The sequence below is a fragment of the Akebia trifoliata genome, chromosome 11, assembly GCF_017979445.1.
Source record: "Akebia trifoliata isolate Shusen 1 chromosome 11, ASM1797944v1, whole genome shotgun sequence".
In the NCBI taxonomy this organism is placed as follows: domain Eukaryota; kingdom Viridiplantae; phylum Streptophyta; class Magnoliopsida; order Ranunculales; family Lardizabalaceae; genus Akebia; species Akebia trifoliata.
The window spans coordinates 2776420-2800907 of NC_141385.1; the positions used below are offsets into that span (position 1 = coordinate 2776420).

A 24488-nucleotide genomic window follows, 5' to 3' on the forward strand; every position below is an offset into this window, starting at 1 on the left:
ATTTCACAAAAAACGACGGGCCAAAGCCGTCGTTTTTTAAGAAAAATGACGGCCCCCGCCGTCGCAAGAGCAGTTGTAAATAACGAAGTTGTTTTTGGTGAACGACGGTTGCCACGCGTCAACAAATTGTTCTAAAAAACGACGGTCATAGTCTGTCAAACAAAAACGACGGCTCAAACCCGTCATTTTTATTCGTTGATTTTAAATTAAATTAGTGGATATAAACGACGGCTTAAAGCCGTCGTTTTTTTTTTGACAAACTTTTTTTTTTATTCTTAGTATTGTTTTCATTGGATTTAACATTATTTTTCACCTAAAAAAAAAATTGAATTTTACATTTTTCAAATGGAAAATATTATTCAAATAAAATTTACATGGAATCATATTCATTCCCCGTTTTCATAGTGTCGATTTTCATATACATCCCAATGTTTAAAGAAGTTATTCAAAAAATATCTTCTACCAACTTCACTTCACTTGTAGAAATCAAAACCAACATATGTCTTTCTCGGTCCTTGGAAGAATGACGCAGCGATTCTTAAGGATAATATACATTCCTACTTCTTGCGACATATTGCCGAAATCTGTGATTGAAAAATTAAAAAACATTGTCAAATATATAGTAATGATACCGACTACCTAAAGCAATCCAAGTAACTATGCAAGAAAGATGAATATACTAAATTACAAAATAAAAGAGTTCTCATAACTATCATTGTCAAACATTTAATTATTTTATTATAATTTTTTATGTTTAGTGTCTATCTACCATATAAAGTAAGAAAAGTACCTCTGTTCAGTAAAACTTTATTCGAAATTTGGGCCAATCAATAATATCACCGCATGTCAAATCAGCGAATGTTCCTTCTCCACTCTGTAGAATCACATTCCCATCAAGGACCTCATCTATAAGAATATCGTAACTATCTGAATCTGCATTAGATGCACCTATCACTCTTCCTTCGGCAACACAATCATGTGGTCGTTGCAAGCGATTCACCTTACAAGGACCTGTTTGTATGCTTGGTGAATTAGAATGTGACTCATGATGTGGAGAGTCGGACCTTACCTATAAAATAATGTAGACAATATCATTGCAACAATAGAAGTTCACTCATTTATCAAAAGTAAAATGCCAATGTAATACCTGTGAAAAACTACCAAGATTGGTGGAAGACCGCATTGGTGTTCTAGTAGAAAATTTTGATTGTTGTAAAGTCTCATTCATCTTTTACACCGCTTCCGTCAACTTATCCACTCTATTATGAAGGATTGTCGTCTCATACGCCAAGGCTTGCTTGTAAGGAATTGAAGCACGCACGGAAGTCTTGGAAACACCTGAACCCATTCCCCGAACACGACCCCAACTATCAGGACCACAAACCTGTACAAAAAGTGTCTAATATCAATATCTACTAACGATATGATATCATACTTACTAATATCAATGCCTACTACACAACATTATATCATAATTACAAAATATCCTAATTAAAATAATGCACATACCACAGCCACAGGATCATGGTCTAGATCGTTATGTTTATTAGAAGGGTCATTAGCAATCATTCTATTGATGGCCTCCTGCAAAATAAATAATAATTAAGAAATATAAAAAATAACAACTATTAAAAAAAAAAAAACAAAACAAATCCCTTTAAATTTGATTTGTTTCTCAACATGATTAGAGAAGACCCACAAAAAACCAAAACCAATTGAACTAATTAAATCACATAAAGTTATTCATGAACAACAACAACAGGTAAGGACTAATCTCATCCCAAAAGATAGGATACTTCATAGTGGATGGGGTGGCAAGAGAATTCACATTGGACATCTCACCTAATAGTTTCCAAAGACTAGAATGACTTGCCGAGTGGCCAAGTTTTAGAACTATTGTTTGGAGAATTTGAGGAGTCAGCAAGTTTGAAGGGACTTGCAAGTTGGACCTTTCAATATCACACTCAATCTAGTACTCTATGACCAAATATTGGTCTCTATGGAAAAAAAAAAGTACTTACTTTATGATTTCTGGTTCAAATCCTAGGCAGCATAAAAAGTTAATAAAAAAGAAAAAAAATGATGAAGAAGGTGAAGAAAGAGAGAACAGGTTGGGATAAATCATTTAGGATTGTATTAAAATGAATTAAATTGGTTACCAATAACTCTAGATCATTTTTAGATCAAGTACAATGATCTCGGTGAAGGCTTCTTTTTAAAAGAGTTATCGAGAAACAAGTTGCAGGATCAGCCCAAACAAAAAGGCCCATACAAAACTTGCTGTACTCATAATTAATTCCCACTTTCAAAGGCTGCAATTACTCTACTCTTTTCTACTGGGCCCCCATCTCTCTCATCTCAATCTCAACCTCAACCTCAACATAACTCACCCCTGTATCATATAATATTTTTCATTTTTGGAAAGATGCAAATAACATGGAGAAGATCCAAGAAAGAGTGTCTTTTCTAATAAGCAGCAAGAGATTTAAAGAGAGAGAGAGAGAGAGAGAGGTGAAATGGGTTTTATTTGGACCGGGTGGGGTGTGCTGTAAAGGATCTATATGTTTTATATTTGGGAAGAGTGGGGAATGAATCTCTCTCTAACCTGTAACCATAACCTGAGCTCTCACAGTAACCCAGACTGCCATTGCTGCATATGTGTCCTCATTGTTAATGTCATTTTCTATTATGCCACAAAAATTAAGAATCCACAACATTAAGCATACCAACAAAGAGAAATCTTAATTTGTAATCCAAATTTATTATAAAAACATAACGTTTTATATATCAAAAATTTCACCAATGAGAGATTGGGAGGCAAAGAATCCAATCCAATAACAGAGTTTAAATTGGCTAATAAACACATTACAAGAATAACTAGAACATATTAGGTCCAAATGAATGGACATTAGCAAACTTGTTATTGATAAATAAAAATGAGTTAATCATAGTAACCCTATAGGGAAAGGGAAGGCTCAACCCAAATGAATGGAAACATTGTTGCTGGGGACTCTACTGAATAATATGATTCAATACTCCCATCTTCTAAGTTGAATACTCCCAAGTCATGGGGTCCATAAGGTGGAGAATGACTTAAATATCCTCCCCAAACACATAAACCACCACCAATTACATATCCTCCCCCAACACATAAACCAACACCAATACAGTCACCACCAATTACATACCGACCCCCAACCCATAAACCTCCACCAATTACATACTCTCCCCCAACAAATGATGAATTTAAGAGCATTTATTCCATAGCTCCACTAAAGAGAAATAGTGTACAATGTGCACTATAATTGAAGTAAATCAAGCCAATTCTGCCAATCAACTAGAATAACAATAATGCTGAAGTGTATCATAACAATAATTGAAGTCAAGTCAAGTCTTGGGGTCAATTTCAATAATGCTTAAGTGTCAATTTCAATGTTGAAGTGTTCACATTCAGATTACAAGATGAATTCAAAATATATATATATATATATAACAGATCAGTCAAACACTAGAACAAAGAGGTGTTCACGAAAATCACGAAAATAAATAAATAAATTATTCTCACCGTTTGTTGGCTTTTAGCATGACTGGCAATGTATATGTCTGTCCTGGTAATCTCCTTATGAGGATCTTCTTTACTCTATAAATGAAACAGTCAAATATGTAAATGAACAATATATACATATTTCATTCTTAACATGATATTAAACTTACCAATTCATCAGCAAGCCGGGCTTGTCCCTTTCTACCAGAGGTATGAGTGTTTTTATTTTCTTGTCTAACACGCTTCCCAGTCGCCCTCAAAGCTTGGCCCTCAGGTGTCGAGTTGAAGTCGACAAACCTCTCCCAATCTTCTTTTCTCACGTAATGAGGTACATGTTTTTTCCTTTCCGCATCCGTTGGATATTTATCATATATGTTCCGACGGAGATTACTTTTCCATTCTTTCCAACATAAGTTTGCTTTTTTAATTACCCAATCCTTATGCCATTTTTGAATTTGATAGGTGCCCTACAAAGAAAATTAAATAAGATGTGTTATATTTGTAATAAGTCATAGTTACAATTTACAAGTAAAAATAAATCATTTAATACACATGCACTCACACTGATAGACTCCCAAATTTATTCCTTGAGCTTAGTCGGCACATTAGTCCACCTATCATATATAAGTGGCACATGTGTCTTTGCTACCCGCCCAATAGTAGTGCATAATTGAGATGAGTTAGGACCGATTGGTTGTCCATTTAGATTGAACTGAACTTGGATAAGCCCACCTATGAAAAATGAAAAGAATTAACAAAAACGTGATAACAAATATTGAACAAATGAATACAATATATTCACCATTTATACATACTCTCAATCATAGATGTAGATGCGGATGCGGATGTTGATGCGGATGCGGATGCGGATACTGATGCGGATGCGGATGCCGATGCCGTATTAGGAGCGGATGATGATCGGCCAAATGACATAGTACTGGAATCACAAATAGTATTTTCAAGTCAAGTATGTCGTGAAAATACTTATCTAGTAATACTTTCAAAATCTTATAGTATTAATCCCAAAATATATTTGAAATTGTGCATAGAATTCTAGTAATACTTTGAAGAAAATGCACCCAAACAGCCCTTGCCTCCAAGCAATGAAGAATATGATCCGTTGAAATTTTAAAAAAAATAAAAATCCACTCTTTTTGAAATTTTCCTAGATGCAATGACACAATAGAATTCATTTTTCCATGACCATTTTGCCTTCCAAAATGTTTTCGCTACAACCAACCATACAGACTTAAGTGCTTTTCTTATACAAAACTCATTTTTCCTCATAACAGATTTCTATCGTGATACACATAATTACAATAAGATCAAGAGAATAAAAGCCCAACCAAGATAAAGGTTCATTATGTCTGTGTATCTATCTGTTAAGGTGCAAGTGTTCAATATCTCTACAAATAATCAACTGTTAGTAGTTTCTTTAACAAGTACAAATAATGAAACTGGATGACTTTGGCTAAATTTCTCTCCATTGCTTCTTGCTTACGTTTATATCTAATGTTTAATAGGTTGATATTCTTGTGCAACCTTCACCAAGAAATCTCATTTTACTTCAAAGAAGATACGAAAAACGTGTGCCCGTAAGGACTAATCTCATCCCAAAAGACAGGATACTTCACAGTGGATGGGGTGGCAAGAGAATTCACATTGGACATCTCACCTAATAGTTTCCAAAGACTGGAATGACTTGCCGAGTGGCCAAGTTTTAGAACCATAAATACCATGATAAAGGGTTAATAAACCTGATTCAACAAGAATCTGATCTGATGTTTATCAGATCAGTTACGGTTTTGATCCAATCCTTGTTGGATTAGTCTCAAATTGACCCCCATCTCAAATTTACAAGAATGAGGTGTTCAATCCAGATTTACAGCAACAAATTAAAGCTGTAGCACATTTGTAAACAAAGGCTCTGATTTTGAATGAAAAGTTAAGGGAAACTTGGTAAAATATTTCAAATCTCTGTAAAGCTACTAAAAGAGCCAAATTGCAAAAGCTTTAATGACCCAATATGAACTGTTTTAAAGTCAAAGAAAGTTTTAAGATACGTTATGAGGTCTCTGGAACCTTAATTTGATAATCTAATTGTTAATAGCTAAGATCCATAAATCTATTTATGTTGTTGGACTCTTGTCTTGTGTACACATACACACCCACAAACACACAAACTAAAAAACAGTTATGTTTACATCATTTCTCAACAACACTAGCTCAATCCTTAACCATAACCTGAGCTCTCACAGTAAGTGGATACAAAGAAATAAATAATGGGAGATTGTTCACTATATAAACTAAAAAAATCAGTGAGAATCGTTAAAATCATACCTAGCTTGATTTCGTAAGTCCGAAATCAGTGAGAATAAAATCAGAACTGTGAGATCTGCGAATAAAATCAGTGAGGATAAAATCAGAACTTTGAGATCTGCAAATAAATAAAAGTTAAGAAGAAATCTCCATTATTTAAGCAAAACCTAGCTTAAATTCAAGAAATAGATAGAGATCGTTCCCAAATGGATGTAGAAAACATTATGCCTGAGAGAGAGAGAGAGAGAGAGAGAGCATTACCGCACGAACCTCGCCTGGTTTCGTAAGTCCGAAACTCAAAATCGTGAGAGAAGAAACGGAGAAGAAATCGAAATCGGATATTTTCTTTAGAGATTTAAAACTCTAGGGTTTTTTTTAGGGGAAGAAGATACAAACGAGAGAAGAAATCGAAAATAGGATTTATTCTTTGGAGATTTAAAACTCTAGGGTGTTACAGAATATGGGATTTGGTAAAGTTGGTGCGGCAATAGTGATAATCACATTTTATTAACGCCACACCAATCGGTGTAACATTAGTAAACTTTGGTGTGGCAGTAATGATTCTTTTACTAATTAAATGACGGATTAAATTAGTTGTTAATAAACGATTATTATAATCGTCATTAAGTGTTAAACAATTGGTGAAAGCCGTCGTATATAAACGACGGCTTTAGTCCGTCGTTTTTTCCGCACTATTTAGTCGTTTTTAACTGTTTGTGACGTAGTGATGTTGCGTGTATATATTGTGTCAAATATTTTTTTCAATGTATGAATTAGAGATTTCATAATGGGCTGATTTTTTGTGAGGATGATCAATGAGTAGATCATCCTCAGCACATTCCGAAACGTCTAATCTCATCAAAAGTGATTTATAAAAATCGAATGGTCCACGATTCTTCAACTTGTAAACTAGAGAGACTTGAGTTTCGTTATTCCAATCATTAGAACTTTATTTTTCAATTATTGAAAATTGATCAATCTTCATCACGAAGTAGATGGAGGAAAGGGGTTACTCCTATAGCTAGGGTTGGGGAGAGGATTTTCAATTGAACGGCTGGTAAGCTAATTCATATATTTTTCTCACTCGAACAAGCGTCAAGAGCCAGACCCATTGGAGATTTACATTTTTTAAGGATAGAATTGTAATTATTAAACAAAATAAATAGGTCATTGGGAATATATTGAGCAATACCAAGTTTACGTTCGCTATTAGTAAAAAGTTGATTTTCTTATGGACCAAAGGAAGTTATATTAATAACATATAAAAAATGATCTTAAAGTCCTAAAGCTCAATATCTACAACAATGAAAAGTACTTTTTGCAAGTTGAAGGTTTGAAATAGTCGAGGCATTCCCAAAACCACAACATGAAAGTAGAAGAAAATCAATATAATTTTGAAATTAACTTAGAATTCAACTGATAGAGAAGTTAATCATCCTCAAAATTGAAACCTTTAATAATCAAATACGGAGAAAATCTTAAAAAAGGAGAGAAATTTGCATCCCTCACAAACTAGAGTATCAAGGAACTAGGTAATTCAGGCTCTAAATGAATCAAGAAACAAACCAGGTTATTGGGGGAGATCGAGCATCTTAATGGTGAGATAAGAACTGAATCTCTTGAGAAGAAGACATAGATTTTCATTCGAAGAATCAGCCATGGAAAAAGCTCTCAAATCTCTGATTTTGTGTTCGTGTTGGTTGTTTTACTCAGAAAAAATCTAAAGCAATTGAATCGACCATGGCTTCTTATGATGCTGTAAATTTCGCGGATACATCCTATTTATGTTATTTGGAAAGAATTTAAAACTTTTTGTTTTTGGTGTTCCAACTCCAACCTCATCTCTCGGATTTTACCCTTAAAATTTCCATATGAATGGAAAGTATATTTTCACGTCCAAAATATCTTTTTACCTTCATACTTAAATAATAATGATGAATGCACATTTTTTTTCCTATGTATCCCGATGAAAATGGTCTATAGTTTTGTGCCCTTACCATGTCAGCCACTTACCCTACCACATACTAAGACTGCTTACATTCATCACGACTCAAGGTTAAATCTGCTACTATTATACTTTGCAAATATAATTATTACACTTTTTCATAATATAATATATTTTTCTCATCTCATCATCATTTTCATTGAAGCTTTCATCAAAACAGTTGAATGTCGGACTAGAAAAACAACACAGATGTTGACTAAGCTTGAGTATTTTTTTTATTTTTATTTTTTAGAAAAATGAGATAGTGTATGAAAAAGCTATAATGCAGCCATCATCATATCTTTGATGTTTGAACTAAGACCAGCAGAAGAAGAATATGTAAATTCGAAGAAAAAGAAGATTGAAAATGAAGAAAATAAGATTTCTAACGAAGAAGAAGATTTCAAACAGAAAAGAGGTTTCAGAAGAAGATTGAAAATACAAATACGAAGAAGAAGAAGATTTCAAACAGAGAAAAAGATGTAATTGAAAAATGGAAAAATGCCTTTGTAACAAAGTGTATTATCTTTGTACCGTAACATAATTTATTTGCAACGTATCACATTATCTAATGATATTAGATTTTATAGAGGCGTAATTTGTATATCGTCGTACCATACTAAGTTATCACACATCTTATCAGATGTGAAGCATGTCTCTTATATGTCACATCAATTTGAAATCAATGAAAAAATAATGGAGTTCTTATGACAAAAAAGTAAACATTAAGTAAAATATTCTTAAATATTACAGAAATTTTATCAGGAATATTTAACACTACATACAGAAGCGTAACACTTTGATACTACGACGAAGTGTTGTTTATGTGAAAATGTGATACTTAATTGTACATTATTTATTACAACTGTAGGCAATACTTAATACATACCAAACTTCAATGAAAATAAATAAAAGTGATGGTGTGAAATAGTTTCTTTTTCTATTTAAGTAATAAAAAAAAGAGAAATTTTATTATTGAAGCATAATGTATTTTCACGAAGCATCATGCATTTTTAAGATAGTGTGTTTGTTTTAAATAATAAAATTATTAATCTTATTTACTTTTTTTGTATATATTTTTCACTATGATGAAGATTATACAAATGGGTGTGAAGTATGGAAGTTGGATTCAATATCAAAAATTTCATTACGTAAAAATGGAGCTTTGTTACTTAATAATGGAGCTTTGTTGTTTTTAATCTTGTAAAAATGGAGGGGTGACAAATATACCAATAACTTAAAAGTGAAAATTAAAATGGAGGAAAAAACAAAATACCTAATAGCCAAAGTTTCATAGAGAAGAAAGATACATGTAAAAATGAAGAAATAAACTTCATTGAGAAGCTTTTTGTAAAATAGACCATACCACCTGCTACGTACTAGATTCATGTCTAAATAACAACTCCTAAGACAAACCTGAGAAGATTGAAAGACATTTTGATCTTTTGGTAAAGTGTTAGGGTAAAATATTAATTTAAAAGAGTTGGGAATTGAAGTCTTAAGTTGTGAAAGTTAAGAGTCCGAAATACTAAAACCTACTCTTTTCTCACATCTGAAAGCACTGAACAAGAAAAGTGTCAGAGAGTGTGTGATTCAATGTTTCTCAAGATTCCCAAGTAACTGGTGTCTTGATTTCAGACCCATGGCCAAAAAGGTAGGGCCAACCTAACAATCTCAATCCAACCGAAATCAGACCACCATCATATTGTATGTAAGTTTATATATATATATATAGATATAAACTTATGATAAAAAATAATTAAAATATATAATTAATTATAAAATTTACCATCACCTCTCACCCGTTCTTCAATTGGGATTGAGATTGGATCCCTATTTGGATGAAAAGTGATATCGATATCAATTTTGAAATAATATGTGATTTTTTTTTAAATGGTAAAATCTGAAATCAACCCAACCCCATTTGGGATTTGGGCTTAGCCATCTTAGATTCATAAGGGGAGTATGGTTAAACCAAGGTACATCCATGATAATAAAGTCCCGTGAGGTTCAATTCAGTTAGTTCAAATAAATTCATGAAAGCTTCTTAAATTCAAAAAAAAAATATTAGCGAATATTCAAATGATTTGGTTAGGTTTCTTATCACAACCCATCATTTTTAACCTTCTTAGAAACCCTATCTTGTTCTTGACTTTTGAATGTTGAAAGGAAATAAAATTTTGACAGTGAAGGGTAAACTACGTTACAATTTTCCATTTTTATTGGATACATCACTGATCAATTAGTTGATTCATTGATTTGATCATTGCCTTATTTGGAGAATTTTATGAATTTAAAAAAAAAAAAAATTCAATTGTAATTATGGCATAGGGTTATGGGCATTGGGCGGTTAATATGTAATACCATAGAGATCAACCCGACCAGTAAAAACCATCTAAGGATTGGTAAGATGGCCACAAGCCTCAGGAAGTGGAGGTCTTGAGTTCAACTTTCTCTCCACATGTTTGGATAGATAAGAGAGAAAAGAAGAGAATAATAGAATAAGAAGTAATTTGTTCCATTTTTCACTTTCTCTCCACATCTCTCCAATTTGGAAAAGAGAAAAAATTGAACAACTTTCTCTTCTCTTCACTTAACTTCCTAAACAAGAGAAATTGAGAGAAAACTAATTACTTTCTTTTCTCTCAATCAAAGTAGAGTGTTAACGGCCACCCTCAGGGATTTATCTCAGAAATCACATAAGATTTGAAGTCAATATCAAAATGAACACATTGCCACATAATACTAATAATATCATTAATAGAAGCGAACACTATTAACTAGCTTAAACAATATATCATTATTTCTTGAACCTTGTACAAGTGAACTCTCCACTTGTGTGACTTCAAGTATAGGGTGGAGCCAGGATTTTCTTGTAGTGGGAGCAAATATGATTAGTTGTGTTGTTGAAGAACTTGAAAATGAATGATTTTAAGGAAAAGAGATTTTTTATTAGAAGTTGAAAAAAAGGATATTTAGGACATTTCCAATTAGTATGAAAAGGTCCAGTCAAGAGGCAATGTCATCAACAACCAAAATTGAAAGAGGAGGAGGGGAGGGGAGGGGAGGGGGGAGGGGGGAGGGGAGGGAGGGGATGAGGGGGAGGATTGTGGGGGCAAATGAGAGAGAGGTGAGGGAGTGGAGACAAATGGGACATGTAATTAGTTGAAAATATAGGGGTGTCTCAAAGTTATGTGGGGGCAATTGCCCCCATCAGCTCCTTAGTAACCCTGGCTCATTAATAAAACAAGGTGTTTCACCGAGTCAGCTCAGTCACTGAGTTGACTAAACTCATCGAGGTGACTCAATGATTGAGTTGATTCAATCAATTGAGTTGACTCATATGGTCGAGTTGACTCGGTCAAACGAGTCAACTCAGTGATTGAGTTGATTCAACCCATCGAGTCATCTCAGTGACTGAGTTGACTCAGATGTTCGAGTCGACTCAGTGTTCGAATTTGACTCACTGACCGAATTGACTCATACCACCGAATCAACACAGTTGACCGAGTTGGCTCAGTCCACCTAGGTGCGGTTACAATTTTTGAACAGTGGAGAGTTTTTAAAAAAAATTTGCAGTTTTTCCATGTCGATCCCACCCCAAAATTCACCAAGAAATTTTTCGATCCCTATCCAAATGGAAATCTAATTGATACCTTCCCTCTAACGTCACTCTGAGATATATATATAGAGAGAGAGAGAGAGAGATAAATAACTTTAGTTTGTAAGAGTGAAATTGGATGGATGATGATTTACCTGGAAGCAAAGAGTGCTCAATCAATGATTTACATATGAATTGAAGGTTTATTAGGCTTAAATGATTACATAGCTCTTACTTTCTAATCGCTAGTTGGTATGTAGTTTGTTCTGATACTTGCTGCAATGGAAAAAATGTTAGCTAATTATTATTAGGGTCAGCATCATAATTGAAGCCACCTTATTGGAAAATTTTGGGTTGGCTGCAGAAATCTTTATACACCATTTAATTCCATCCAAAGCCAAATCTTCCGTCAATTTTAGTGTGTTCTATCTGCTCTCACTACCATAAACCCATGATCTCCTTTTCTCTCTCTCTCCCATTTAGTTTATCTTGGTATCTTCATTTTTGCTCCCCCAGTTATTGTGGTCTTGTGCAAATTGCTAAATCTAATGTTGGGTTAGTAGTATTAGATTTAGAGCAATTTGTTTGGGTGAATTTAGGTGACAATGGAGGTGATTCATTATCCCCACTAATAATAAGATATCTGATGTTCATTTTGTATCAAATGTGGTTGAGGTGGACGCTTCTCCTTTGTCTAGTTTCGAGCACAACCTTCCTTCCATGTAATGTGATTTACTTGGAAGAAACTTGGACACACTTGGGTGCCACAACATCCAGTTTTTTGTTTGGGGACTCATGGGCACAATTGCCAGAGATCAGTATCTGTCACTGATTTGCTCCACCCTACTACATCTGATGTTTTAAACTGTCTGAAACATATATTGAATTCTTTTGGAGAAGAAAAACAATAGATTGTGTTGTTGGTGTTCATTCATTTAAGTTTTTGAAATTGGAGATCTCTCTACTCATAATAGCACAATCACTTAGTAATGTGCAAGGTTTGAATTAAAATGCAGTTTCCATGAGTCCCACTGAAGGGAAATTTTTTTGACCATAACCATGGGATTATTCCAATGGACTATATAATAAGCATACCCACAACAGTCGGATCTGTCTTGTTGGCTTGCTTGTGCTGTTTGTGTGGATAGTTGATACAACTTTTGTCTTCTTTCCAATTGCAATTTCCTATCTGAAATACTAACAACGATTGGCAACTTTGATCTAAATCTTCTTTTGGAGACTGATGCAAAATGTCCTAAATGCCCTCTTCCTTAATTTAAGACACTTGATTTTTCTCCCCCAAACTCCTCATCTACAACCTTAAGATTCTAAGTGCCTTGTTCAATCCATGGAACTTCAAGAACTGCAGATTATCTTTTGGGGAGGAGGAGGAGAATAATTTTTGGGTTTTGGGTAGGAAAATCAAGGTTTTTCTTCAAGGAGTTGAAGATGCGAGGTTGAATGTGTTAACAATAGAGTTTGAAGATGCCTAACAAAAACAAAAAAAAAGAGTTTGAAGACAATGGATGAGAACTTATACTGGCAAACTACTTTTACTTGTGACTCACAATGAATGAATTGTACATTAAACACCAAATAAGATTAATCAAGACGCCAAAGTCATCTTCTAGGATTCTAAGAGAAGAATTCTAGAGAGAATAAGGAACATGAAAGAGAGAGAGGTATGGAGGAATGGATAGATGAAGAATGAATTTGACTTCAATAAATCTTTGATTCTAAAAATTCATTTTACTTTTCAAACCAATAAAGTTTCCTATAAAGAACTCTTAAATTTAAAATTTTCTCCATTTCTCTCTCTTCTCAAACAGAGCATTTGGAGAAGAAATGGGTTCCATGATTTTCTTAGAGTAGAAGAAAAAAAGAGAAGTCTATTTAAAGTTGGGCAAATCATTTAACATGAAAAAGATTATTGTAGACACCCAAATTTGAGCGGGCCCTCGACGCAAAGTGCCCCAAAAATAGCAAAAATCGGAATGGGCTCCGAAGCCCAAACTACCAAAAATCCAAAAATTTTGTCATTTTATTTTTAATAAACGGCCCAAGGCCTTTCACGTGGCCCACGGACCAATCCTCTACCAATCCTCCCTAAACCCAACTCAACCCAAAGTCGAAACCTATTCAACCCAATCCAAACTAAACCCATCACCGTAAGCCCATCTAAATTAACCCTACCCATCAAAACACCAAAGCCCAACCTACAACCTAAAATCCAACCATTCTTTAATCCAAAACATTACCCAAGCCCAATTCTCCACCCAAGCCCAACATCACAACCAATCACCCAATATGACACATGTCATTACCCCCTTCCACCTCCCTCATCTAATCAACCAACCAACTTCATTACTTCCTTCCAAAAATTAATTCAACCCATAACCCTATCCTAACCTATCCTATCCATTCTCTCAAATCAAACACTTATAACCTATCACCCTCCCCTAATCTACCCTCATCATTCCCTACAAAACCCATCTTTATACCTACACCTACACTCATCCTCTCAAATCAAACACTCATCATTTCCCATCAACTTATCTCAACTCTTCATTTCCACCCACTTTTACACATGTCATCATCTCCCTCACCCTCCCAAAATATCATCAACCACCTCATTAAATCACCCATTCTCTTAAATCAAACATCATTTAATCACAACCACCATCTTAAACTCACATCACCAAACACTCAACCAAAATGGGTTGGGTTGGATCCAAACCATTTGGGTCGGATCCAAACCATTTGGGTCAAAACTCACCCACACAAATACCCCTCAAATCCCATACCCTTCTCTTAAACCCTACATCATTCTACGACTTCTCATCATTTCACCCAACTCTACCCCTCAAAATAACTTACAAATTCTATAAAATCCCCACCATTCTCAACTCTCAAGCCCTAATGAAAATTTGACAAAAAAACTCTAAAAAATCACAACTCACCTCAACTCTCTACTCTTGCTTTACTCTCAACACCCAACTCTCAACTCTCTACTCTTGCTTTACTCTCAACACCCAACTCTCAACTCTCAACTCTCAACCTTCTCTCAAACAAGTCAAGCAAGGAAAAAGAAATCAAAGGAAGTCAAAGGAAATCAAGGAAGGAACAAGGTGGGTTTGGACCAAGAACACCCCCCTCAACTTCCCTCCTCTACTCTCCATTTCTCTACACATTTGCATACACCCCATTATGGTCTAAATCACCAAAGGGCCCCTTCTTCATAAGGGTGCCCTCAATGATTTGAACCAACATCGAAACCCCTCACACTTGAGGGCACACATCGATTTTCTTTCATTTTTACTTTCTTTTTATTTCAAACAACCGAATCCGAGGTTACCACATTACGTGGATGGAGTAGGGTGCCTAACACCTTCCCTACTCCATAAATGGACCCCTTTACCTTTGAATCAAGGTTGGACCAAACATGCATTATCCAACGAGAGTCATCAAAAATGTCAAAATGACGTGTTTTTCAAAAGATACGACTTCGGGTGATCATTCACACCCATTTTCGAATTTGAATGGTGGCGACTCCAAAACACCCCAAAGTGGAGGGATGTTTCAAAAATATCGAAAATCCCGTGACCACAATTATTATTAGTAAATTTTGGTGCGGTAGTAAAAGTTCTCTTCTATTAAAAGATTATAGATAAATTAAATGGGATATTATTATTAGAAAAAGTAAATTACTTAATCCGTGGTAACTTGAATATTCATTTAGTACTTTTTTTCCTTCTTTTTTATGTCCCCTCACCCCTTTTCAATTGGTGAGACTGATGATTCAAATTGTAAAGATCGACAATTCAAATCATTGAGATCAATTTTTCATTTAATCATCGAGATCAACTTTTTACAATTGTTAAGTTCAATGATTATAAAGTGCCCTTAATTTTCTCTTATTATTATTATTATTATTATTATTATTATTTCTTTGCAAGTAGAGAGGCGAGGTAACAAGGTTAAGTGATTCATATTATTGATTGGTGATTTGTTCGATTTAGTAGCATGTAGATGGTAGAGCCTACAAAGGCAAGAATATGATTATGCATCCTGAAAATTTTGTGAATTTTACAGATGATTTTAGTTACGAACAGGGGTGGAGTCAAGATTTTCCTGTAGTGGGGGCAAATTATGGTTAGTTGTATAGTTGAAGAACTTGGAGATGAATGATTTTAGAACGAAGAGGTTTTTGATTAGAAGTTGAAGAAAATGATATTTAGATTATTTCCAATTAATATATGAGAAGGTCGGGTCAAGAGGCAATGTCATCAACAAAAAAAATTGAGGGGGGGCGGGGGGGAGGCAAAAATTGGAGGGAGGTGAGGGTGTGGGGGTAAATGGGGAGAGAGACGAGGGAGTGGGGACAAATGGGGCATGTAATTAGTTGAAATAATAGGAGTTTCGCAAAGTTACGAGGGGGCAATTGCCCCCACCAGCTACTTACTAGCTCCGCCCTTGACTTCAAGGATCACAACAACAAAAATTGGTTTCAGTAGAATCTAGAGGTGGGATGCAACGCCCACCTGAATGTCCTTTGTAAACACGATCTATGTTGCACTCATAAAGTCCATAATTTCCAGTACAATCCCTGCAGCAGAAAGCATAGCGGTTTCAACTCACCTATTCGTGTGCCTACACAACCAATCAATTTATTAATGTATGTATTACATAGATTTGTGCAAAGCTGTCTTTAGTTTTATTAAAGAAAGCATCACAAATAAACCTGGTAAAAATGTGAATTTTTTTTTTTTTTTTTTTTGGTTGTAGGTGTTTGTTTGGTGACCTCAGTAGTTGTGATAAAGGTACAGATGAGGGCGTTTGTTTCAATGTAAAATAGTTTGTAAAAGTAAATTATTCATTCCTAGGTAAATTGATGAAAAATACTAGGCTCAAATACCCACGCTTCGGGTGAGACTAATCCCACTGTGAGAGAGAGACAGAGAATCAACTTACCAGCTTAGCTGACCGAGGACACAAGGAAAGCAATTAAAAGAAAAGAAACGATAAGGGATCTGATCGACATTACAGCCATCGACTTGGAGACCATATTTTGTCAACTCTTCTCTATTATGTTCTTTAAATAGGGAGAGCCATGGTTTTCTTTAAATATAGTCACCTCTTTTGATAATAAATCTTAGAATAATGGTATGCAGTGGCAAAGGCTCAGAATTGCACATCTTTTTCTTGTGTATCCCAATGAAAAAGATCTATAGTTTGTTGTCTTTGCCAAGCCGCATACCAAAACTGCGTGCATTCATCACGACTCTAAATCTTATAGTAGATTTTGCCACCTATATGTCTTAGAGATATTTTCTCACAGTGGAACGCACCATCATGGTTTCCATACCTGTTTTTATCCTTATTTGTCAAATTGGTTTTCATTGTAATACAAATGGAAATAATTGGAGGACAGGTGGACAACAATCTAGCATTTCATTCTAAGGATACCAATAGGTAGCATTTGCAAATGCATGTGTATTAAAAATAAATAAAAATAGGATTTATGTATGAGTAACATTTCTATAATTGACTTTCCAATAATATATATTTCTATAATTAATTTAAATGCTTATTTTAGAATGAATAATGATTTTTTTATGCCCCCTGTGACACACCCTCACACGTAAGCCCTTGATGTGACATGTGCTAAAATCATAGATTATTTCCTCTGGATACACAATTTCACATATTTATGAGGATGTACAATTGAAATTGTGTATCCTAAAGGGAAAAATCTATGATTCTACATATGCCACATCAGGGCATGTGTGTTAGAAGGAGCATCAGAAAATCATGACTCTTTTAAACTTTTTAGTAGATAATTTAGTTCTATATTATGTTTGAGGATGATTTAGACATATACCCAATGTCCAAAAATTAATGTGAAATGCCTCCCTTGACCTCAATTTTTTTAATAGATTAATAAAAACCAATTTAAATGCCCTGATCTTTGACTTTCAGTCAAAATTCTACTCTTCTCTTCCCAACTCAAATTGATTTTCGGGCAAAATTTTAAATCTCATCATCAACCTTAAGATTCTATAGATTTCACTTTCAAACATTAGGGTATATATAAGATTTTTGCAAAACTATGTGAAGAAAAATCAAAGGTTTTCTATAATGAGAGTTGGAGTTTTGCAACTTCATTGTAACTCTCTAACCGAATTCCAACATAACGGTTTAAGATGTTTTGGAAAGTAGAAAATGGTGGAATTTATGATAGAAAAATCTAGGGTTATATGTGTGAATGGTTAACATTGGGTTGAAAATAATGAAATCAAGATATGATACGGCATATTAAAACAAAAAATATAGGGTTAATTACACTTTGACCCCATGTAGTTTGGCATAATTCCATGTTGACCACCTAACATCTTGATAATTGCACTTAACCCATCTTTCACTAATGTTGTTAAATTCAGATGTTATTTTACTATTTTACCATTTCATTTTATTTTTTGAGATGTTTACGAAAATGTGATAAACTTTTGATGAACTTACGATTCTGACTCACTGTTCATTTTAATTATCAAAACGTGAACGGACAACGAATTGGGCTGTTTTAAAATGACTATTTCACAGGTTTAAATTGACAATTTCGCTTTTAACCTATGAAATAGTCACTTTAAAACTACAAAATAGTCACTTTCAAAATCTCCGAATTTGTAATCCGTTCGCGTTTTGGTAATTAAAATGAATAGTGAGGTAGAATCGTAAATTTGTCAAAAGTTGATAATAAAATGGTAATTTACGCTTATTTTTTTTATAATAAAAAATAACTTTTACAATGATGATTAAAAATACCCCCATCTAAGCTGACACACTACTACATATGAACACATTCTTCCATGGGGATATTTATGTTTACCAAGAATAGTATTTTAAAACAGGGTAAAATGATCTCTATAAAATAAAAATAAAAATATTTTTTAATTATTTGATTGACGGCAAGTAGATTTGAAAGGAATGTAAATGAGCCCCCTAACTAACTATAAAGGTGGTAAGTGTAATGATCAAAATGTTAGGGGCTTAACATCAATTTATATCAAATCGAAAGGGGTCAAAGTGTAATTTACCCAAACATATTGAAGGAGGCCTTTGAAGACGGTGAGCAAAGCAAGCATCTCAACAGTTCAAAACACAAGGGGATATCTCTAATATTCACCGAAACTTGGTGGAGGCATATCTCTAAGTCATTTATCATATAATATAAATTAATGTTGGAGTGGGGGACACATGAGGGACATTTTGATGTGGTGGTGGGTTTATGTCCGTGGATACATTTTTTTCGAGATACAAGTAAAATGTATCTACGGGCATGCGCGTGTCACCACATCAAGGTATCCCTGTTGAGGTCACTCCAGTAGTAATCATATTATAAAGGTATTTTTGTAATTTAAAATACAATTAAGGAAATTTTGAATTTATATCACACCTTTATCTCATTACGATAATAAAAGGATATTAGTTATTATAATTTTAAAAAGTTTAATAATGTGGTTTTAGAAATAATGGATTTGTAATTTTATAAGATTTGAAGAAAAAAATCATGATAATTAATATAATAAGTTTAAATGTAATATGAAAACAATTTTGGAATTCAAATGTTCCATGTCACTAATCTTCTCTCATTAAAATAGTAAAGATGATTAATACTCTTTGCAAGGCTGAAGTGAAGTGAAATAAAAAATAAAAGAGTTGTGATTTTCTGGCAGGGGTTAGAATTAGAGATTTTTTCCCTTTGAGATAGATCACTATGTATCCCCATAAATATGTACATTATGTATCCCGAGACAAAGAATCTATGATTCTAACACATGCCACGACAAAGGGTATATGGGGATGTGTGTTAGAGGGAGGCATTAGAAAATCATTATTCTAGATAAAATATCTCTAGAAACAATATAATTAATATGGCTGACACTAAATATTTGAGATAAGGCTTTCATGATATTGATGAGATAGACCTTTAATATTGTGGTCCAAAGACTAGTTAAAAGGTAACTCTTTTTAGGTGCACATAATAAAAAATCCATCCTCCACTAAAATTTCATGAGGCATAATATAGCTTATCCTTTGGTGGACCTATGCAACAAGATTTGACCTGATTGGTGATATTTGTCGAATGAATTTATCAATTTTAACTGATATTGAATTTTTGAGATCTGTTTTTGATGATAATATCGTTCAAACTTAATATAATTAGGATAAAAAATCAATAAAATTACAATCTCATGTCTTTAAAATTTTATTGTTTTATTTTTCAAAACTACATAAAAATCTGATTTTTTTTATTACTGTAATATTCAAAACCACCCTCATGCCACGTCAGCCAAGTAAAGAGTGAAAAAAAATTGAGTACTTAAAATATCTTTAGCTGTTATGGTGGTAGGTGTAAAATCAATATTCAATCCAATAGCAATTTGACAAAAACATCACATTTTAAACGATTTTTTAATTAGTTTTGCAACGTGTACGGTTCCCTTCCCATAAATCTTATATTTATGAAAACTTGGCTTAGAAGAAATTAATTGTGATGAACGACTAGAGTTGACTTCGAGTGAACTCAGAAATCAGATCAGTTTTTAAAACCCTAACCTTAGCCATTGTTCCTACCCCTTCTTCTGTGATATAGTTCTTCAACAAGACATTGAAGACTCTTTCTCTCAGAACCAACCATGGACAACTTCCCAGGAGACATCACCACCAACATACTTTCAAGGCTCCCCATCAGATCTGTAATTCAATGCAGGTGCGTTTGCAAAACTTGGTGTTCTTTAATTTATGATCCTCAATTTCGTATTATGCACTTTCATCGAACAAATCAAGCAAACCCCAACATCATCCTCCAACGTCGCTATGTGCGAAACGAATTATATTTTCTTGAAGATAATGATGATGAGAAGGAAAAACCTGAAGAACCCATCAGAGTTTCAAGGATTGATGCTCCTTTCATCGAATCCCCATTCGAAGTCTTCGGTTCCTGCAATGGGTTGTTATGTATTTCGCCTACCCATAATCGAAAGGGAAATCCTCCAAATACCCAAATTTACATATTTAATCCCGCAACTGGAGAACACATGAAACTCCCCGAATTAACAATCCCCACATGTGTGCACGCACAATCTCTCTTGGGATTCGGTTTCAGTGATTCCACTCAAGAATTCAAGGTGGTACAAGTGTTAATTTATAAAGAATCGAGTTCGTCTCTGGGTTTGGAGTCTGTAGTTCAAGTTTGTACTCTAGGCAGCAATACATGGAGAATGATATGTAATGCACCCAATACGCTATTCGGGGAAGTTTGTTCATCGACATTCGTCAATGGGTCACATCATTGGATGACCATCGGCCCCAATCCACCCGAAGGTCCCAGATCTTTAGTCTCAAGGATGGCAATTGTATCATTTGATTTTAATGTTGAAGCATTTGGAGTTGTTCCGAAACCTGAACTTGTTATTAAGAACGTGCATCATCGACAGCGTTCTATCTCGACATGTTATCAACTTGGGGTGTTGGGAGGGTGTCTTTCTCTGGTGGATTGTTCTTCTGACGGAGCAATTGATGTATGGGTTATGAAGAGTTATAATGAGGAGTCATGGATCAAACAGTTTAGTACAACACAACGAATGCCGTCTTGGTTGCGTACTGGATTACATATCCCAGTGTGCTTCCGAAAGAATGGCGAAATTTTACTACTGTATGATTCCAAAGATCTTGTATCTTATAATGCTGAAAGTGGAAAACATGGCTCGTTTCGACATGAGATTCAGAAATTGTTGGGTTTTGAATCTGATCAACCTTCTAATCTGTTTCTAGCTTTACCACACGTCGGGAGCCTAATTTTCCCAAATCAACCAATGGGGTAAGACGGAAATGGTAAGGAAAGCGTGGTCGTAGTAGTTGATGTTGTTGGTGTTTGTAGTTGTCATTCTAGGATTATGTGTTATGTGAAGTGATGTAATAAAGGTTATTGCATTTTGTTTTAAATATGCTTTAAGTATCTTTGTTGTAAAACCTTTGTATGTGGAGATCTTTAATAAATGTTTTAGAATGACATGTTATATATGCTTGGAGTATCTTAATTTGTTCTAAAATCTTTGTTAACTGTTTCAACATTGTTTGTTAGATATGCTTTGCAGTTATGCCACATTTTCTTTAAATAGGGAGTCCGTTAAAGAATGAGCTTTCCTAGCATGTGTGTTACATGTTTTTAGATCAAAGTGACGAGTTTTATAAGAAATTTTAGAATATGAGAAGATATAGTTGACAACATTCAGAAAACAGGCTGAATGAAATCATGATGTGTCATCGTCTCCTGTAATGAGATTTTGTCTCCTAACCTTTGCAGAATGTGTAGAAAAGCTGAACAAGTTAGTCTTTGTACAAACAAAATCATTTGGTCATCTTCAATGCTATGGTCTTGTTTCCTAATCCTTCTTTTGTGCAGAGGATTTATAAACTACTTCCTCTTTTTTTCTCAAGAATTCTCACTATTTCTTAGATTGATGTGCTCAATTTCCTTTTTGATTTGATAATTACTCGCTTGTGGTTTTAATTTGAATTGCGGATCCTACTAATAATGGGTTTGGTACCATGATCTTCTACTTCAAATAGTGTTTGTTTGGTTAAAATAATCTTAAAGTTGAATAATAGGTTACAATATTTACCCAAGAAATTGAAGCTACGTGATTTTGGGAAGAAAAAACAGAGGGCATTTCATTTCGATTGAAAGAATAAGAATATTATGGTTCATTAGAAGTGTGGAATGGATATCTAATTTCAAACCATGCAATCACTCAATGTGGCAATAAAAATAACTATCACATTCTCATCGCTCAAACAAAAAAAATAAATAAACATGCAACATCACCTCGTGATAACATAAAGTAAATATTAATCCTAGATATCCATTCACCAACACACACATCCAAAGAAAGTCTACACTCTCGTTTATGAAACATAAGACATCCTACTCGAAATGTGATATGTTAGAACTTCAATACTTCAATCATTTTTTTTCAAATTCAATCAATATTGAACACCTTTGAAAATAAACTTTACAATCGATTGTAAATATTAAAATTTATTTTTCTTAAAATATGTAAGAAAAATAGCTCAAAATGATTAAAACTGGATTTTTAAGGCAATTTGCATATGTACTGCAATGCAAGTTCAGATGACTAAATCTGAAAAATGAAAATTTCTGAATTTTTGTATATGGGGCTCTAGGTGGGTCAATAGAGCTTGATCCTGGATTGACCGAACCCAAGAGTTGCTCACTCTCCAGTTCTTCTTGGGATAAATGGTCGATTGACCAAGCTGGTATGTGGGTCGAATGAGTTTATGAGTCAATCGAATCAAAGAATTGTGCACCCTTAATTTATAACAAAACATTTAAGATTATTTAATCGAAAACTACATGCATGGAAAACTATGACTATTAGGAAGATCTAGAAGTTCCTTACCTTAGATCTTTGTAGCGAAATCCTCGAAGAACTTGGAAGATTGATTTGGTTTGAAGTTCTCCTATCAAATGTGATAAAAAAAATCTTAGTTTTTTGGTTCCCCTTGAAGATTGCGACGATGCAATCGTTTTTCTTTTTTACGTCGAAACCTAACAAATCCTCCACGTAATCGAAAATCCAGTCGGAAGACGGAAAGAGGCTATGATTTATTTCTAGAGAAGAAAAGTACGTAAGAGTTGAAAATTTTTGAAAATTTTCTTAAGTTTTGTATTTATAGAGCCTCAGTGACGTAAAGGTCATTAAAGGATTTGTTTTCTTTTGTTTACTAAGTTTATGTCTCAAACTCCGATTTAAGCAAATTTATAGTTTATTTTGATTAATTTTTCATTGGGATTCTAATAATTTAGTCTAATTTATCAAAATTCACATCTAGAAGAAAAAAAATCCTATTTAATTGACCTAATTAGAATTGCCTCGAGAAATGCATTAAAAGTTTTTGCTCATTATACTTACTTTTACATTTAGACTTAATATTATCAAGGTCATTTTACTATGTAATCTTCGACAACCCATAATTAGTATATTAAATTACAAATAAAATTTTCTAATACACTTGTATTTTTTATGCTGCTTTATAGTATACTTTTAATGCTCAAAATCCATTGTTATAAACTGACTCCAAAAAATATTCCTCTAACGTGATAATGTGCACAGAATCATAATTTTTTTTTCCTTAAGTTAGACATGAAAAGAATTAATACTTTTGACACACGAACATTTTGAATAATGCTAGAGGGACCTCAAGGTTGATGCCAATTCCCAATTCTCACTTTGTTGATTTGGATGTGTGTACCGAACCATGGATGCTTTTCTTTGAGAGACGAGAGAGAAGCTTCTACAGTTTTGTGTGCACCTTCACGTGAGCAAAGTGTGAATCGATGTCAAGGTCACTCCAGCACGGCTCCAACATTTTTTCATATCTAAAATAGAGAAATATTTTCCTTACCAGATTTTAAGCCTTAGTAAGGGTCATTTTGCAAAAATGGATTTCCACATTAGCATTCTAACACCACATCCCTCTAAATTTCGTCGAAAAACTAAGATAAAAAAATATAATAATTTCAAAAAATAATTTTTGGGCTTGATCCATGGTTTTGAAAATAGATAACTACTGAACTTCAACATAAGTTCAAAACCTAAAATTAAACTTTAACAGTGAAAATTAATTTTTCTTGAAATTCTTTTTTTCAAAGTTCATAGAATTGTATCCTTTACAACCCTGAAGCATCAGATCATATTTTTAAAGAAACCTCATAGTATACTTCTTGACATGAAAGTATATAGGAACTATAAGTGCTTTACATTGAGATACGAGTAAAAAAGCATCTATGATTCCTATTCACTTTCACGTCACAAGTTCACGTCACAAAGTGTGATATGAGGTTCCAGCTTGAGGGGTTCTAGCTTGAGTTCACTCCAGCACAAGTCATTTTTAAATGCCACAAGTTGAGCCCAAAGACCTTTAGTAACTGTGAAATCCTTACTTGGTATGGTTAG

General features: G+C 33.9%; 1 protein-coding gene and 1 long non-coding RNA gene across 2 annotated transcripts; one reads left to right on the plus strand and one right to left on the minus strand.

The window, feature by feature from the left end:
• Positions 1-399: 399 nt before the first annotated feature.
• On the minus strand, positions 400-6315 carry LOC147390319 (uncharacterized). The gene is made up of 6 exons (XR_015182877.1): positions 6125-6315; positions 5885-5939; positions 3566-3640; positions 1510-1584; positions 791-1384; positions 400-584 (listed from the first exon to the last, which is right to left on the minus strand). It is a non-coding gene; the product is annotated as an uncharacterized LOC147390319 (long non-coding RNA).
• A 13674-nt stretch (positions 6316-19989) lies between these two features.
• Positions 19990-21560, plus strand: LOC147390320 (F-box protein At3g07870-like). Its single transcript, XM_086460096.1, has one exon. It carries the CDS (start codon positions 20145-20147, stop codon positions 21330-21332), a length of 1188 nt encoding a protein of 395 aa, XP_086316222.1. The 5' UTR covers positions 19990-20144; the 3' UTR covers positions 21333-21560.
• Positions 21561-24488: the final 2928 nt, after the last annotated feature.

Coding starts and splice junctions, on each gene's coding strand:
- LOC147390320 (XM_086460096.1), top strand. CDS start 20,145: ATGGACAACTTCCCAGGAGACATCACCACCAACATACTTTCAAGGCTC.